This window comes from Oncorhynchus masou, chromosome 24 (genome assembly GCF_036934945.1).
Source record: "Oncorhynchus masou masou isolate Uvic2021 chromosome 24, UVic_Omas_1.1, whole genome shotgun sequence".
NCBI lineage: Eukaryota > Metazoa > Chordata > Actinopteri > Salmoniformes > Salmonidae > Oncorhynchus > Oncorhynchus masou.
The window spans coordinates 23959297-23976642 of NC_088235.1; the positions used below are offsets into that span (position 1 = coordinate 23959297).

The 17346-nt window shown below is 43.3% G+C and overlaps 1 protein-coding gene across 1 annotated transcript in view; it reads right to left on the reverse strand.

Annotated features, from left to right (window-relative positions):
- Positions 1–17346, reverse strand: part of LOC135511925 (protein sidekick-2-like) — a 645207-nt gene that overhangs the window by 33227 nt on the left and 594634 nt on the right. Inside the window, exons 35-43 of the mRNA XM_064933447.1 lie at positions 13259–13360; positions 12753–12868; positions 12374–12560; positions 11272–11409; positions 10618–10776; positions 10058–10183; positions 8468–8632; positions 8049–8189; positions 5842–5980 (exon numbers count right to left, since the gene is read on the reverse strand). Of these exons, the coding sequence (XP_064789519.1) occupies positions 5842–5980; positions 8049–8189; positions 8468–8632; positions 10058–10183; positions 10618–10776; positions 11272–11409; positions 12374–12560; positions 12753–12868; positions 13259–13360 (1273 nt within the window). The remainder of the gene's footprint in view (positions 1–5841; positions 5981–8048; positions 8190–8467; positions 8633–10057; positions 10184–10617; positions 10777–11271; positions 11410–12373; positions 12561–12752; positions 12869–13258; positions 13361–17346) is intronic.

Below are 17346 nucleotides of genomic sequence, written 5' to 3' on the forward strand. Positions count from 1 at the left end.
GAGAAGGGTTTTGTGCCCATGTGTTTTTTGTGATTTCTGTAAGCCGGGAGTTATGTGCGTTAAATGGCTCCGGCCATTTACCAAGTTCTGCTCTACTGCATTTGACTTCCATGCTGTAATGGTTTTCTTCTGGGGAAAGAGAGGCGGACCAAAACGCAGCGTGGTAACTGGCAAACATCTTTAATAAAAGATGAACAATCTACAAAACAAGAAATGTGAAAAAACCGAAACAGCCCTATCTGGTGCAACTAACACAGACTCAGGAACAATCACCCACAAAACCCAACACAAAACAGGCTACCTAAATATGGTTCCCAATCAGAGACAATTGACTAACACCTGCCTCTGATTGAGAACCATATCAGGCCAAACATAGAAATAGACAAACCAGACACACAACATAGAATGCCCACCCAGCTCACGTCCTGACCAACACTAAAACAAGGAAAACGAACGATGGTCAGAACGTGACACATGCCACCAGTTACCCACCCATTGACAGATCATCCCTACTGCCTCTGATTTGGCGGACTCACTAAACACATGCTTCATTTGTAAATGATGTCTGAGTGTTGGAGCCCCTGGCTATTCGTACATTTAAAAAACAAGACAATGGTGCCGCCTGGTTTGCTTTATAAGGAATTTCAAAAGACATAAACTTTTACTTTTGATACTTAAGTATATTTTAGCAATTACTGTCACGGTTTTCCTCCTCTTCGTCCGAGGAGGAGTAAGGATCGGACCGAAGCGCAGCGTGGTGTGAATACATCCTTTTAAAGATAGATGAAAAAACACGAAGTACACTAAACGAACAAACAAACAAAATAACAAGACGACCGTGACCGCTATCAAAACTGAGTGCAAACATGCAACATCACATAAACATTAACCCACCAACCACAATACAAAACAGGCTACCTAAAAATGGTTCCCAATCAGAGACAACAACAAACACCTGCCACTGATTGAGAACCATATCAGGCCGAAACACATAGAAACAGACTAGACATGCAACATAGACATGCAACATAGAATGCCCACTCATATCACACCCTGACCAAACAAAACATAGAAACAAACCATGCAAATAATGGTCAGAGTGTGACAATTACATCTACTTTTGAAACTTAAGTATATTTAAAACCAAATACTTTTAGACTTTTACTCAAGTAGTATTTTACTGGCGTTTTTACTTGAGTCATTTTCTATTAAGGTATCTTTACTTTTTCTCAAGTATGACAATTGGGTACTTTTTCCACCACTGGTTATCACTGAAGATGTAAACACACTGGCTCAAATAAAACAACATCTGTTTTCATCCTCTCTCTCTCTAGGAAATACTGAGGATGTTCAACCATCCAATAAGTTAAGACAGTTATTCAGAGGAGCTAGCCAACAACACAGCTAACACAATCACTTCAAACGGAAGCTGGAATGACTGCAAACTAGCAACCCGTTGTTTCATTGTACCTTTATTCAATTGACAATTCTTTGTATATTTTGTGGAATAGATACCGGCTGGATTGAGTTTTAACCAATCAGTATTCAGCACCTCGGTAGTTCAAAGATATCTGAGGTGCATTTTAGCATTCCTCCTCTCACACATAATCTCAACCCCTGGCTACCTGGCTGCTCTTCAAAGTAAAATGCACCTTTGATCCATCCCCAAGGGCAAACAAACAAACACACACACACACACACACACACCTACCTACCTACCTACCTTCTGGGGTATGAAAGACATGACTAATTCCCATGGGCACAGCATCACAGTATCAGACAGAGGGCACTTGGCTTTCCAGCTGGTTCTTATGAGCTTGGTCAGCCAGTCAGTCCGAAATGGCTCCCTATTTAGTGCACATATTTTGACCACAGTCCATAAAACTCTGGTCAAAAGTAGTGCATTATTGAATAAATTGCCATTTGGGACACTCACACAGTCAGTCAGTCAGTCCCACACACCTTAATGCTATCTCCTCTAACTCAATACCATGCCGCTGGCACAAGTACACACACACTTACACACTCCACACAGAGCTAAATGCAGTGAGAAGTGGAGCAGGAACTCCCAATATTTCGCTGCTGTGGTTAGTCCTAACTTATTGTGTGGTAGTACACAGAGCCAAACATGAATTTGATGTGATTAATCCTAACTTATTGTGTGGTAGAACACAGAGCCAAACATGAATTTGATGTGATTAATCCTAACTTATTGTGTGGTAGTACACAGAGCAAAACATTAATTTGATGTGATTAATCCTAATTTACTGTATGGTAATACACAGAGCCAAACAGTAAAATCCTGTGGTTAATGTAGCACAGAATCATCTAAAATGTCATTGTATGCTGTAGCGTTAATATTTCCCTTCACTGGAACAAACAGACCTAGCCCAAACCATGAAAAACAGCTCCAGACCATTATTCCTCCTCCACCAAACTTTACAGTTGACAATATGCATTCAGGCAGGTACTGTTGTCCTGGCATCTGCCAAATACAGATTTGTCTGTCGGACTGCTAATTGGTGAAGTGTGATTCATCACTCCAGAGTACAAGTTTCCACTGTTCTAGAGTCCAATGGTGGTGAGCTTTACACCACTCTAGCCGACGCTTGGCATTTCACATTGTGATCTTAGGCTTGTGCAGCTGCTCGTCCATGGAAACCCATTTCATGAAGCTCCCGATGAACAGTTCTGGTGCTGACGTTGCTTCCAGTGGCAGTTTGAAACTTGGTAGTGAGTGTTGCAACCAAGGACAGACGTATTTACTCACTATGCGCTTCAGGACTCAGCGGTTGTTGCTCCTAGAGGTTTCCACTTCACAGTAACAGCACTTACAATTGACCGGGGCAGCTCTAGCAGGCAGAAATTTGACAAACTGACTTGGCCATTCTACTGCTAATGTTTGAATATGGAGATTACACGGCTGTGTGCTTGATTTTATACACCTGCTAGCAACGGGTGTATAATCCACTATTTTGAAAGGGTGTCCACATACCTTTGTATATATAGTGTAACCTATGAATCACATTGGCTATGCATTTCCTATCTGCAAGGAATTTAAAACATTGTATCAACTATTAGTTTAGTCAGCCCAAGCTCATGGTAGAAAACTTTAAATATTGTATAAAATATTCTGGGACCTCAGAGTTTCCTGTGCCAGTGAGCTCCGGACAGCCAGAGCTGTAGGCTATTTGCGCAAGGAATACGAAGTAATCATGTAGGCCTATTTAATAATGTTTCCACCCGGCCAGAGTATGACATTTTTATCCTCTTTCATGCTGAGTGGTTATTGAAAGGGAGAGAGCTGGAAAGATTGAGCAAAAAGGCTACTTGAGGAACTATTGTCATTCTCAATGGACGTAAAAACAGACTTTGTTTACTTACCATTTGAGGCAAAAATAATTTACTTTGAGAAGCTCCACAGTGATGGTAGCCTAGGACTAGTTCTATGCGTAATCAAGTGTGTGTCCTCACTCAAGACTGACATGTGCGCTCCAAACAAAAGACAATAAATACATTTGAAACTCATAAATGGAATTAAATAAACCAACATTTGTAAGCCTAGGTTGTGTGCTCTGCAAATAATGTGTCCACACCTACAATGACAATGGTAAGACTTTAATAATAATATATAATATATTGAATGCATTAACATAAGTTACCATAACTAAAACGTAGATTATAAATAATGAGAATTAAGGGTAAATGTACTGCTGGTGAAACTGGTGTGTCATCCCCTTTGCCTCCACAATGTATTAGTTCACTCAGACAGGGGTGAATCACACAGGTGTCTCGTGTGCCATAATTGCTTTGCTTTGCTCGACTAAAAAAATCTTGACCAAGCATCCGACCAGTCGACTAAATGGGGTCAGCCCTAGTTTGGAACAAAAGCTGTCACGGGATAATTTAAATACCCTAGAATGACTTATCCGGCAAACATTCTGCATCAAAACTCAGAAGGACAGAAAGGGTCTCCTCAGTCTCAAGCTCGCCACTAGGTCTGCATTGCACCAAATGGAATGTATCACAGACACCGGGGATCCTCAACTTCAGTAGATCCATCTCAACACCACCCCAGTTATCACTCCTTTCAGCTGCACTCCAAAGAGCAAAGCAGGATACAGCTTTTGTCCCGAGTCGTGAAACGGGTAGCGCTCTCTCCCTCTGGGCAGCAGACACACAAAAAATCTATATTTTGACCATATTGACAGACGCCCAGCCTAACACCACAAATGGATCAGCCAAAAGGATCCACTTTCTCCATGAATCGTACTACCTCTGGGCCAGAGTCATCTTGGGCATTTTCCTGATCATCAGGGTGAGGCCTCGAAGCCTTCACCTCACCTGTCAGCGCAGGTTCTTACTCTTCACTTCTGTCAGGAGAGTGATCTTTTCCAGTTCACTATCCGTCGCCTGCTCACGGTTTTTAGGAGCGTAAAAAGCAATTATCTGTCCTGTACTTGACTCAAAAGAGAAATGACTTGGTTTGTCTTTCGCAGTTTGAACCTCACACACATCTTTGTGTCGCGCCATCTTTTCTTCCGTTCCATGGGGCGTCATCTTAACATGTGCTGACAATACAACACAACAGATGAACCGGAATGACATTTACTCTCACGGGTGGCCAAAATGAAATAGCTGAAAGCCACGCCCTTACTAAGTCAAGCGCCCGGTCTTCTGCTCTAACCCGGTGGATCACAGCTCAATAACCCAACTGGCTGGGTTAAAATAACCCAACGTTTGTTCTGTCCACTATTTACCCAGCTATTGGTTGAATTTAATCCAGCCTTTTTTTGAGTGCAAGCCATCTAAAGCAAAAGCTTAACGTTTTTGAAAAGTATTTGAACCCTGGAATATACTGCATTATAAGAAAGCAGCCATTCTCTTTGTGTTTGACAGTGGAAATATAGGGTTAATAGGAGAGTATACATTCCATGACAGCAAAACGTCTGTTCCATCCATCGGCCTTAGTTGGACTTCTCCATGCATGATTCAAGTCATAGGCGATGTCCAAATATCCATACTGGCGTTCTACATTTTGGGATTTTTGGGTATGCAAAAATAGAACATTTTATAATACGTGACATTTTGGAAATTGAGTTTGCTTTAAATGCCAGAATGTAATACTTATTTCGGCTTTCATTTATAGAATTCCCTGCACACTTTTGAGGAGGAGAATGGTCTTTGCACACCCACTGCAGCTGATATTTAGAATAAGGGACGCACTCTACAAAAACAAATGAATAGCAGGGAACAGTATGGATTATGTTGATTATGTTGATATTTGCTGCTTACTGCACACGTTTTTACTAAACAGGACATTCTAAATAGTATGTAGTACGATTAGTACACAGTATGTAGTTTTAGTAAGCGGTAGGCAAGCCACATTTCAGACACAGCCATAGTGTTTTCTCAATAATGATAAACACAGTACCATAATACTTAGCACTGTAACTATACAGTATTGTCAAAAACATATTCCAACCAGCCAATTTAAAGGTGCAATGAGTAAAAGTGTCAACTCAAGGTAATGCAAAGACATTTGTTTACATGCCAAGTAGGGCTGGGGACGATACCAGTATCGCAATATTTTTTCCATGGCAAAAATGAAAACATGAATCAGACCAAACTATTTGATCCTTTAAAAACCTGCTGTATGCAACAAATGGTGTGCTATAGCTTGGAAAACACATACATTTGTCTCTGGATGACAACATGATCCTGTTCTTGGTGTGGCCATAGCTAGAGACATGTTCTTGGTGTGGCCATGGCTAGAGGCATGTTCTTGGTGTGGCCATGGCTAGAGGCATGTTCTTGGTATGGCCATGGCTGGTTACTGACCTGGTATAGACACCGTTCTTACGGCAGAAGGAGTTCTTGACGGACAGCCGTCGGTTGTTGAGTTCCAGGGCGGGGAAGCGTCCCTCGTCCAGGCTGACCATATCTCCATGTGTCAGGGCATTACAGTTGGAGTTGTTCCCTGATGAACACACATAGGGAGACACTGTGACTACAGGCCAGAGGGAAGGAGGGACAGGCAGTTGGAGGAAAGTGATGCTGTATGTCATATAGCCCACTTTAGTACTTTTACTACTGTATGGCTATGCCCCAAATGGCTCCACATTCCCTATATAGGCCCTTGTCAAAAGTAGTGCACCACATAGGGAATAGGGTGCCAATTTGCACGTACACTATGAGTTGTATAGAAACACTAGATTATGAATCAGGGATGTATGTTATTCATAATATTCTGTTAGGTGCTCTACCACTACTAATGTTACTACTGAGTTCTATAGAAACTAGAGGAGTGACTGGAATGATTCCAGAATGATGTCATCATCATTATATTAGGCGATTGAAGCCAGGCATCTAAACACTGATGATAAATTCCACAATATTCAACCAAAACACAGCCTTTAAACCTAAACTAAAACCCACGAAGTCTAGGTCAATAGCCTTATCAGCTGATGTTGATGTAAAGATGCTGATTTAAAACTGATTTGTGTTGTTACTTCTCTGACCTACCCTCTGACCTACCCCTTCTTAGCGAGAGCTTTGATCAGCAGACTCTATTGGGCCTGGGTCTACAGTATGATAATATATTCCCTGCCTATGAGTGAAGTAGGAATCTACGAGAACGCAAAGGTCCAAACATCAACTACCCCCCTGATATACCAGACCCCTCCAAAGACATCTGGGAGCAAAGCTGTCATTCTGCAAACAGTCACTCTATTTGCAGTCATCACACTAACAAGCTGATCTGTTAACTAGGACTGGTCCAGTATTCCATGAGGGGGTTACAGGGGGTCTGTGAGAGTATCTTTGTGTGAGAGAGCAGAGAATAAAGGGAAGCGATAGATAAGGGAAGAAAGGACCTCTTGTGTTTCGTCTGTCAGTCAGAAACATGGGCAGTGACCCGCTGGATGCCCTACCCTGGCAGGATTGCCCGTGAACCAGACTGGCACTGACAGTGCCACACAGCAGAGATAAGTGTTGAGCCATAGGAAATCCCTGCTCATTTCAGAGAGGAGCAGACTAGATACTGTAGGCCTTCTACTATACTCCTCCTCTACTATACTGCTCCTCTACTATACTCCTCCTCTACTATACTCCTCCACTATACTCCTCCTCCACTATACTCCTCCTCTACTATACTCCTCCTCTACTATACTCCTCCTCTACTATACTCCCCCTCTACTATACTCCCTATCTACTATACTCCCCCTCTACTATACTCCCACTCTACTATCTACTATACTCCTCTTCTACTATACTCCCCCTCTACTATACTCCCTCTCTACTATACTCCTCCTCCACTATACTCCTCCTCTACTATACTCCTCCTCTACTATACTCCTCCTCTGCTATACTCCCCCTCTACTATACTCCCCCTCTACTATACTCCCCCTCTACTATACCCCCCTCTACTATACTCCCCCTCTACTATAGTCCCCCTCTACTATAGTCCCCCTCTACTATACCCCCCTCTACTATACTCCTCCTCTACTATACTCCCCCTCTACTATACTCCCCCTCTACTATACTCCCCCTCTACTATACTCCTCCTCTACTACACTCCCCCTCTACTATACCCCCCTCTACTATACTCCCACTCTACTATACTCCCACTCTACTATACTCCCCCTCTACTATACTCCCCATCTACTATACGCCCCCTCTACTATACTCCCCCTATACTATACTCCTCCTCTACTATACTCCTCCTCTACTATACTCCCCCTCTACTATACCCCCTCTACTATACCCCCTCTACTATACTCCCCCTCTACTATACTCCTCCTCTACTATACTCCCCCTCTACTATACTCCCACTCTACTATACCCCCTCTACTATACTCCCCCTCTACTATACTCCCCCTCTACTATACTCCTCCTATATAGATCTCTCTCCTTTCCCCTATTTCCTCTCCCTCTCTCTATCACTCCCTCTCCCTCCCTCTCTCCATACTACCCAAAACCATAACCATAACAAATAGCTTGTTGCCTAGTAATATCAGGTCAATGACATCTTCGTCTCTGCCTCTCACCTGAGTCAGATTTCTTGGCGTACTTCTTGCTCTGTCCTCTGATGATAAGGATGAAGACCAGAAGGAGGATGAAGATAAGACCTACCAGGGCCACCACCACCAAGAACCACCACTCCTCGTAGAATGGTGCCACCTTTTTGGCTGAAGGAGAAAACACATATAACAACTGGACTAAACCCAAGGACAAGGAGCACTGATGCAAAGGTAGCATCTGAAAATGACTGTGGTACATTTGTGTTATACTGATTAGTCGTATATTCTATATAATGAAGTAATATTGTCATTGATTAACATGAAAACCTCAAGCTCAATGGCTTGTGTGTCCCCCAAATGACACCCCTATGAGCCCTGGCCAGAAGTAGTGTACTAGGGAATGGAGTGACATCTGGGACATACTGTAGATATATGAAATAACTCACCAGATATGGAGGCTGAGGGTGGACTAGGAGACCCGTAGCCATAGTCGTTCACGCCAATAACCCGGAAGTCATAACTAACCCCTTGCTTCAGAATGTCCATGTTGAAGGCGTATGACGTGACTTCCTTGGGGATGTCCTTGATCAAGATATCCCACAAGCCCTCATCTGTTGGCAGAGTAGAAGAAGTCGAATGTATTTCAATGAGTAGTAATCAGACATGACAAAACATAGTGGTAAACCAGACTCATTGATATAAAAGCTTATTTAAAAGCCTATAGTATGAACACAATCTGACAATGTCCAAGGTAACTCATACCACATACACATTATGCAAGTTATATATTTTACAGCTTCCATATGGGTCTCTCTGGTCTTTGAGAGGATGTAAAACATGGGTAGGTATGATTCACAAGAGGGACTATTATGCGATGTTTCATGTTTCCTTTTGCAATGGCTGCCAGAATCCATAAGGGCTAAGTGCTCATAACCATAAATATTATTTGGAGTTTGACAGCGTTCATGGAGTGCTCAAGAACATCAGCCAACACCAGAGTTTATGTAACGTTTACGTCAGTGAAGAAGTGAAGATATGAAGGATCAATTGAATGTGTAGTAACGCCAGCAGTTTTTCCTGACTATGACAGACTGTGCACTCGTGACAAGAAGAGCTGACTCGTCCTACTTGTGGTTAGGGGCAGGGTCACTTGGACAGTGGCAGGATATTAGGATAAGAAATAGGGTCAGGGGGGTTGGGGTTTAGCGGTATGTGTTTGTGGCATCCTAATCATTCTCTAAGGCCCCCAAACTCATCTCTGGACCTCCATTTGTCCCATTGTTCCCCTCTGGTCAGGGACTGATTTAGACCTGGGACACAAGGAGTGTGAAATTAAGTATCAGGTAGAACAGACAATCATAAGGTTGAATAGCTCTCTAGGGAGATCAATGTAATCCATACGAAGCTAAGCCTCTGCTGCCTAATTGAGTTTCCCACCATGTCAGTCAGTCCCATACTCTCAACATCTGGGGCTTAGTGCCTCCAACTGATAGTGAAATCCATTCCTCCCTCTGTGCCTCCCTCCCTACATCCATCATCCATGTATTCCCTCTGTACGGCTGTCCCTGTGCACTGATGACGTGGACGTCGATTAAGGCAGCCCCCCTCTGATTCAGAGGGGTTGGGTTAAATGTGAAAGACACATTTCAGTTGAATGCATTCAGTTGTGCAACTGACTAGGTATCCCTGTTCCCCCCTTTCCCAATCACAGATGAAACGTGATACTACGTCTCAAGCTCTGCTGCACCTCAATCAATACTCCATTAAAATAATAGAGAATGAGCATCACCATCTGTGGAAACACATTGACACTCTAATCTTAGACAGATTATTCCTGTCCAAGCAAGTATCATGCCGGGCTAAGAGATTGCATAATTGGAAAGAATGTGAAGCGTGAATCAATCTGGAAGTGTCCAGTATGTGAACCAGGACAGGGTTCACTGCAGATGCACTGCTGAGGCTCTTAGTTCCACTAGAAGCTAAAAAAAATACATCAAGCAGTGGTGTCCAGTATGTCATGTGTTGGGTGTATATACCTGAAGGTCTGGCCTCGATGACATAGTGTGTGATAGGCGAAATCCCGGGGTCACCGTTAGACCAGTGGATGGTAAGAGCTGAGCCGTACCGGGAGATGAAAGGCTCTCCAGGGGGGCCCGGGGCTCCTGCGTGGGGTCAACGGTTAGAGAAAGGTTTTAGGGTCAGGCAGCCTCAATATACTTTCAAAAATATTATGGCACATTCAGGGCCTAATCTTAAATTGAGACCAGCCCACTCTGACATTTGTTAATCATCCATTGATGTTAATTGAAGATTTGCACAGAATGTTGAGCTAAGTGGGGCGGCAGGTAACCTTGTGGTTAGAGGGTTGGGCCAGTAGCCGAAAGATTGCTAGATCAAATCCCTGAGCTGACAAGGTAAAAATCTGATGTTCTGCCCCTGAACAAGGCAGGTAACCCACTGTTCCTAGGACATCATTGTAAATAAGAATTTGTTCTTAACTGACTTGCCTAGTTAAATACATTTAACAAAAGGGGGCATTTTGCAAGTTAGAATCTGGGCCTCAGTGAACTATAAACACAGCCAAAGATAGACAAACCTTCCCCAGGCCCCATGGTGATGTTAGCCTCCACCTCAGGCCCGTATGTGAACGTCTTGGCCCGGATCCTGAAGTTGTAGGTCACCCCATCAGCCAGGTCCTTGATTTTCATCCAGAACGGGGCCCCTTTGACGTCCACCGTCACTATCTTACTGACGCCTGGGGGGGAGGGGGAGTGAAGACAGTCGGCACAGGCCACGGAAGATTCTAGACAAACACACCACATTTAAAATGGGGCCAATACCCAGAGAATGGATTGGAACAACATGAACCACACAAAAACACACACACTGACATAGGCACAGTCCAAGTTGTTGGGACATACATGGGAAATGAATGAAAAGGGTTAACATAGTAACATTATCAAATGATTCAGCATGTCATTTGGTGTCAACACACGAAATGAAGGCTACCACTCATTCAGTAATGAAAAAAAATGTTGTTTTCAATGTAGTTAAGTTATTTGGATTTGATGTTTAGCCACAAACAGTGAGACTGAGCACGTGTCCCAAATGACAATCTACTCTCTATATAGGGCAAAAATAGTGCACTACATAGGAAATGGGGTGTAATTTGGGATGCATATTCAGAAATGTGCATTTATTGTGAATTGTCAGATGTGAGATGTGGGACATGACGAGGTGGGTGTCTTACCGTCAACAGGGGTGCAGGGCTCGTAGACCAGCCGGTAGCCCTCTAGAATGCCATTGGGGTAGGTGGGCTCACCCCAGGACACGTTGACCGACGTGGTAGTCAGCTCACTGAAGTGGATGAAGCTGGGAGCGCTGGGGGCTGGAGTTCAGAGGACACACAGGTCAGAGGTTAGGGGTCAAATGTTAAGGGTTAGGGGCCGTAGACAGTAGTGCTACATCTTGGATTGTGTACTTTGACAGCCTTTTTATGATGGCCTCAGAACACAGGATAATTTATGATTTCTATTTTGAAGATGGGAAAGACATTGCAAAAACAATTTAGGATATGCTGTTTCTTTTTAGTCATTTTCTATCCCCATGACAGCCATCATATCATCAGGCTCCAGTGCCTATAGGCTACAGTGCCATAGATGAGCTTGTGACACTAACACAGTATATCCAAAACAGCTCTCATTTGTGTGATGAGCCTCCTGCTACCAGTCCTGTGCATCTCTTCTCGTCAACACGCTTGTCACCTGCTCCCGTCTTTTCCACCAAAAAGGCTAGAGCCCTCTGTATCTACCACCCACTTACACCCCTCCACTCCCTCTTGAGATATCAAACACAGAAAACTGCAAACATTTGCCTTTTTACGAGGGGATCGGATGAAACATACATTTCTACAGTGACTGTTCAGAAGGGAGGGAGGAAAAACTATCTGGCGACTGTCTTCTGTTGCTATTTAGAACACTGAGCCAGAGACAAAGCATTTCCAAGAAACCACAGGAAGGAGCTTCAAGAGAAAAAAATGACTTTTAGCCTCTAAACATTTTCATACCATCTTATACCAAACATGACTGTCCAGGGAACCAGCGGATGAGTCAAGAGACTGAAAGAGGAAATTGAAAGGTAACTGATGTTTATGCTGTGTGGTTTCTAACATTCCTGGCTTGGCATGCTGACAGCAACAATTAGGTGCATTGTATAAAAGCTCACAGATAGAAATCCCTGGATGGTTTGTGGGAGTTGGAGGAGGAATTTGAGTCAATAGAATTGCTTTCTTTTCATTTTAAGATAGACAGCTCCTGTGTGTGTGTGTGTATCTGTGTGTGTCCCACCCTTACCAGCCTGTTGTGTACGGCCCCTGGTTGGGGGGCTTCGGGGCCCATCCCCTGCTGCATTGAAAAGGGCCACACTGATCATGTAGGTCGTGTATCCAGTCAGGTTCTTCAGCTTGACCCCTCCCTCTGGCAGGAACAGGGTGCGCAGTCTCTCCGTCTCATTCTTGTGCTGGATCTCCCAGAAGTACACCTGGAGGGAGAAGGAGGAGATATGGAGAACAGACACATCTTAAGCCACAGCAAAGATGTCCTTTAAATCCCACTCGGATTAAAGAGAAGCAAACATGTGTAACTGCCATTACATTTGAATGACTTCGATTGGAATGATTTAAATGATAAGAATTCTATGGTAACTCCATCCTTGTGAAACCCTCCTCTTCACCTTGTATCCCTGGATGTCTCCGTTCTGAGAGTCCAATGGAGGAGGCTCCCACGTCACATCCAGCTGGGTGGCCGTTGCCGATTGGATGGCTACGTTCTGAGGTGGGGCAGTGGGTACTGTGAAAAAATCAAGATGAAAAATCAAGCAACTGGTAGCTGTTTGGCTGAGAACGGGGAAAACCATCCTCACTGTACACTCCCAGGCTCTCACAGTCAAAGACATGGGGATTTAAGAAAAGTGAATGGATCTTGAAACCTGAATGAAATTAATGGTACCAATTCAATAGATGTTTGCAGCTTGACAAGCAGAATAATCCCCTGCCTTCAGGGAGGTCAGATAGTCTATAGTTCTACTATTCAGGTCCTCCGTTGAGGTGATGATTGAAATGACAAGAAAAGCAGAGAGAAAGAGAGAGATAGATTGTGTGTGTGTGTGTGTGTGTGTGTGTGTGTGTGTGTGTGTGTGTGTGTGTGTGTGTAACCTCACTCCCTCACTCTGCGACTTACCTGCTTCTCCTACAAACACTTCCTGTGGTGTGCTGGTTGGTCCCTCCCCCACGGCGTTATACACACTCATCCTGATCTCATAGCGCTTGTGTTTGCTCAGGTCTGGGGAACAAGGAACAACACTGACATTAACCAACAACCCAGCACAATATTTCATTTCACTTTTATTTAACCAGAAAGGACCCAGAGGTTAGAAAACTATTTTGTGGGGGCGACCAATACATGCCAGAAAATACAGTTAGAGTCTATCCAAGGATGTAATTGAGTTGTTATTGCGTACTGGAAAGCAATACCCTGAAATATGTGACCGTCTGGCTTTGTGCTGCTTAACAAAACAAATACAAGTTCATGAGCTTATGAGACTTAGAATGGACAAGTAAATCAACCAGCGTTTCCTATTGAAAATACATTGCAACCACATAGACAGAGAGTTTTTAAATCAGGGCTCACGTAGTGGTCTGTTTGAGCACACTGTCTGAACAGACAAACAAAGCATGTGGCAACAACTCCATTAGACTTAGTTTCACTCTCCATTACCTCATGACTCCAACTCAAGGCAGCTGTCAGTATCATAGACATTACCTCATGACTCCAACTCAAGGCAGCGGACTGTATCATATACATTACCTCATGACTCTAACTCAAGGCAGCTGACTGTATCATAGACATTACCTCATGACTCCAACTCAAGGCAGCTGACTGTATCATATACATTACCTCATGACTCCAACTCAAGGCAGCTGACTGTATCATAGACATTACCTCATGACCACAACTCAAGGCAGCTGACTGTATCATAGACATTACCTCATGACTCCAACTCAAGGCAGATGACTGTATCATATACATTACCTCATGACTCCAACTCAAGGCAGCTGACTGTATCATAGACATTACCTCATGACCACAACTCAAGGCAGCTGACTGTATCATAGACATTACCTCATGACTCCAACTCAAGGCAGCGGACTGTATCATATACATTACCTCATGACTCCAACTCAAGGCAGCTGACTGTATCATATACATTACCTCATGACCACAACTCAAGGCAGCTGACTGTATCATATACATTACCTCATGACTCCAACTCAAGGCAGCTGGCTGTATCATGTACATTTCCTCATGACTCCAACTCAAGGCAGCTGACTGTATCATATACATTACCTCATGACCACAACTCAAGGCAGCTGACTGTATCATATACATTACCTCATGACTCCAACTCAAGGCAGCTGACTGTATCGTATACATTATCTCATGACTCCAACTCAAGGCAGCTGACTGTATCATAGACATTAACTCATGACTCCAACTCAAGTCGGCTGACTGTATCATATACATTACCTCATGACTCCAACTCAAGGCAGCTGACTGTATCATATACATTGCCTCATGACTCCAACTCAAGGCAGCTGACTGTATCATATACATTGCCTCATGACTCCAACTCAAGGCAGCTGACTGTATCATATACATTACCTCATGACCACAACTCAAGGCAGCTGACTGTATCATATACATTACCTCATGACCACAACTCAAGGCAGCTGACTGTATCATATACATTACCTTATGACTCCAACTCAAGGCAGCGGACTGTATCATATACATTACCTCATGACCACAACTCAAGGCAGCTGACTGTATCATATACATTACCTCATGACCACAACTCAAGGCAGCTGACTGTATCATATACATTTCTTCATGACTCCAACTCAAGGCAGCTGACTGTATCATATACAATACCTCATGACTCCAACTCAAGCCAAGCTGACTGTATCATATAAATTTATACATGACTCCAACTCAAGGCAGCGAACTGTATCATATACATAGCTACATATAACACACTGAGTAACTTATTTCTGCTTTATGACTAAATTGTGTGTGGTGTGAATGTGTATGTGTGTTTGTCTACCAGCACTAGGGCACAGTGCTGTTCAGTATGTGTTTCATCAGCAGTGAGACAGACTGTGTTTCATCAGCAGTGAGACAGATTGAGTTTCATCAGCAGTGAGACAGATTGAGTTTCATCAGCAGTGAGACAGATTGAGTTTCATCAGCAGTGAGGCAGATTGAGTTTCATCAGCAGTGAGACAGATTGAGTTTCATCAGCAGTGAGACAGATTGAGTTTCATCAGCAGTGAGACAGATTGAGTTTCATCAGCAGTGAGACAGAATCAGTAGTGAGACAGATTGAGTATCATCAGCAGTGAGGCAGATTGAGTTTCATCAGCAAGTGAGAAAGATTGAGTTTCATCAGCAGTGAGACAGATTGAGTTTCATCAGCAGTGATACAGGTTGAGTTTCATCAGCAGTGAGACAGATTGAGTTTCATCAGCAGTGATACAGATTGAGTTTCATCAGCAGTGAGACAGATTGAGTTTCATCAGCAGTGAGACAGATCGAGTTTCATCAGCAGTGAGACAGATTGAGTTTCATCAGCAGTGATACAGATTGAGTTTCATCAGCAGTGAGACAGATTGAGTTTCATCAGCAGTGATACAGATTGAGTTTCATCAGCAGTGAGACAGATTGAGTTTCATCAGCAGTGAGGCAGATTGAGTTTCATCAGCAGTGAGACAGATTGAGTTTCATCAGCAGTGATACAGATTGAGTTTCATCAGCAGTGAGACAGATTGAGTTTCATCAGCAGTGAGACAAATTGAGTTTCATCAGCAGTGAAGCAGATCGAGTTTCATCAGCAGTGAGACAGATTGAGTTTCATCAGCAGTGATACAGATTGAGTTTCATCAGCAGTGAGACAGATTGAGTTTCATCAGCAGTGAGACATATTGAGTTTCATCAGCAGTGAGACAGATTGAGTTTCATCAGCAGTGAGACAGATTGAGTTTCATCAGCAGTGAGACAGATTGAGTTTCATCAACAGTGAGACAGATTGAGTTTCATCAGCAGTGAGAAAGATCGAGTTTCATCAGCAGTGAGACAGATTGAGTTTCATCAGCAGTGAGACAGATTGAGTTTCATCAGCAGTGAGACAGATTGAGTTTCATCAACAGTGAGACAGATTGAGTTTCATCAGCAGTGAGGCAGATTGAGTTTCATCAGCAAGTGAGAAAGATCGAGTTTCATCAGCAGTGAGACAGATCGAGTTTCATCAGCAGTGAGACAGATTGAGTTTCATCAGCAGTGAGACAGATTGAGTTTCATCAGCAGTGAGACAGATTGAGTTTCATCAGCAGTGATACAGATTGAGTTTCATCAGCGGTGAGACAGATTGAGTTTCGTCAGCAGTGAGACAGATTGTGTTTCATCAGCAGTGAGACAGATTGAGTTTCATCAGCGGTGAGACAGATTGAGTTTCGTCAGCAGTGAGACAGATTGTGTTTCATCAGCAGTGAGACAGATTGAGTTTCATCAGCAGTGAGACATATTGAGTTTCATCAGCAGTGATACAGATTGAGTTTCATCAGCAGTGAGACAGATTGTGTTTCATCAGCAGTGAGACAGATTGAGTTTCATCAGCAGTGATACAGATTGAGTTTCATCAGCAGTGAGACAGATTGTGTTTCATCAGCAGTGAGACAGATTGAGTTTCATCAGCAGTGATACAGATTGAGTTTCATCAGCAGTGAGACAGATTGTGTTTCATCAGCAGTGAGACAGATTGAGTTTCATCAGCAGTGAACCAGATTGAGTTTCATCAGCAGTGAGACAGATTGAGTTTCATCAGCAGTGAGGCAGACTGTTTCATCAGCAGTGAGACAGATTGAGTTTCATCAGCAGTGAGACAGATTGAGTTTCATCAGCAGTGAGACAGATTGAGTTTCATCAGCAGTGAGACAGATTGAGTTTCATCAGCAGTGAGACAGATTGAGTTTCATCAGCAGTGATACAGATTGAGTTTCATCAGCAGTGATACAGATTGAGTTTCATCAGCAAGTGAGACAGATTGAGTTTCATCAGCAGTGAGGCAGATTGTGTTTCATCAGCAGTGAGGCAGACTGTTTCATCAGCAGTGAGACAGATTGAGTTTCATCAGCAGTGAGACAGATTGAGTTTCATCAGCAGTGAGACAGACTGTTTCATCAGCAGTGAGGCAGACTGTTTCATCAGCAGTG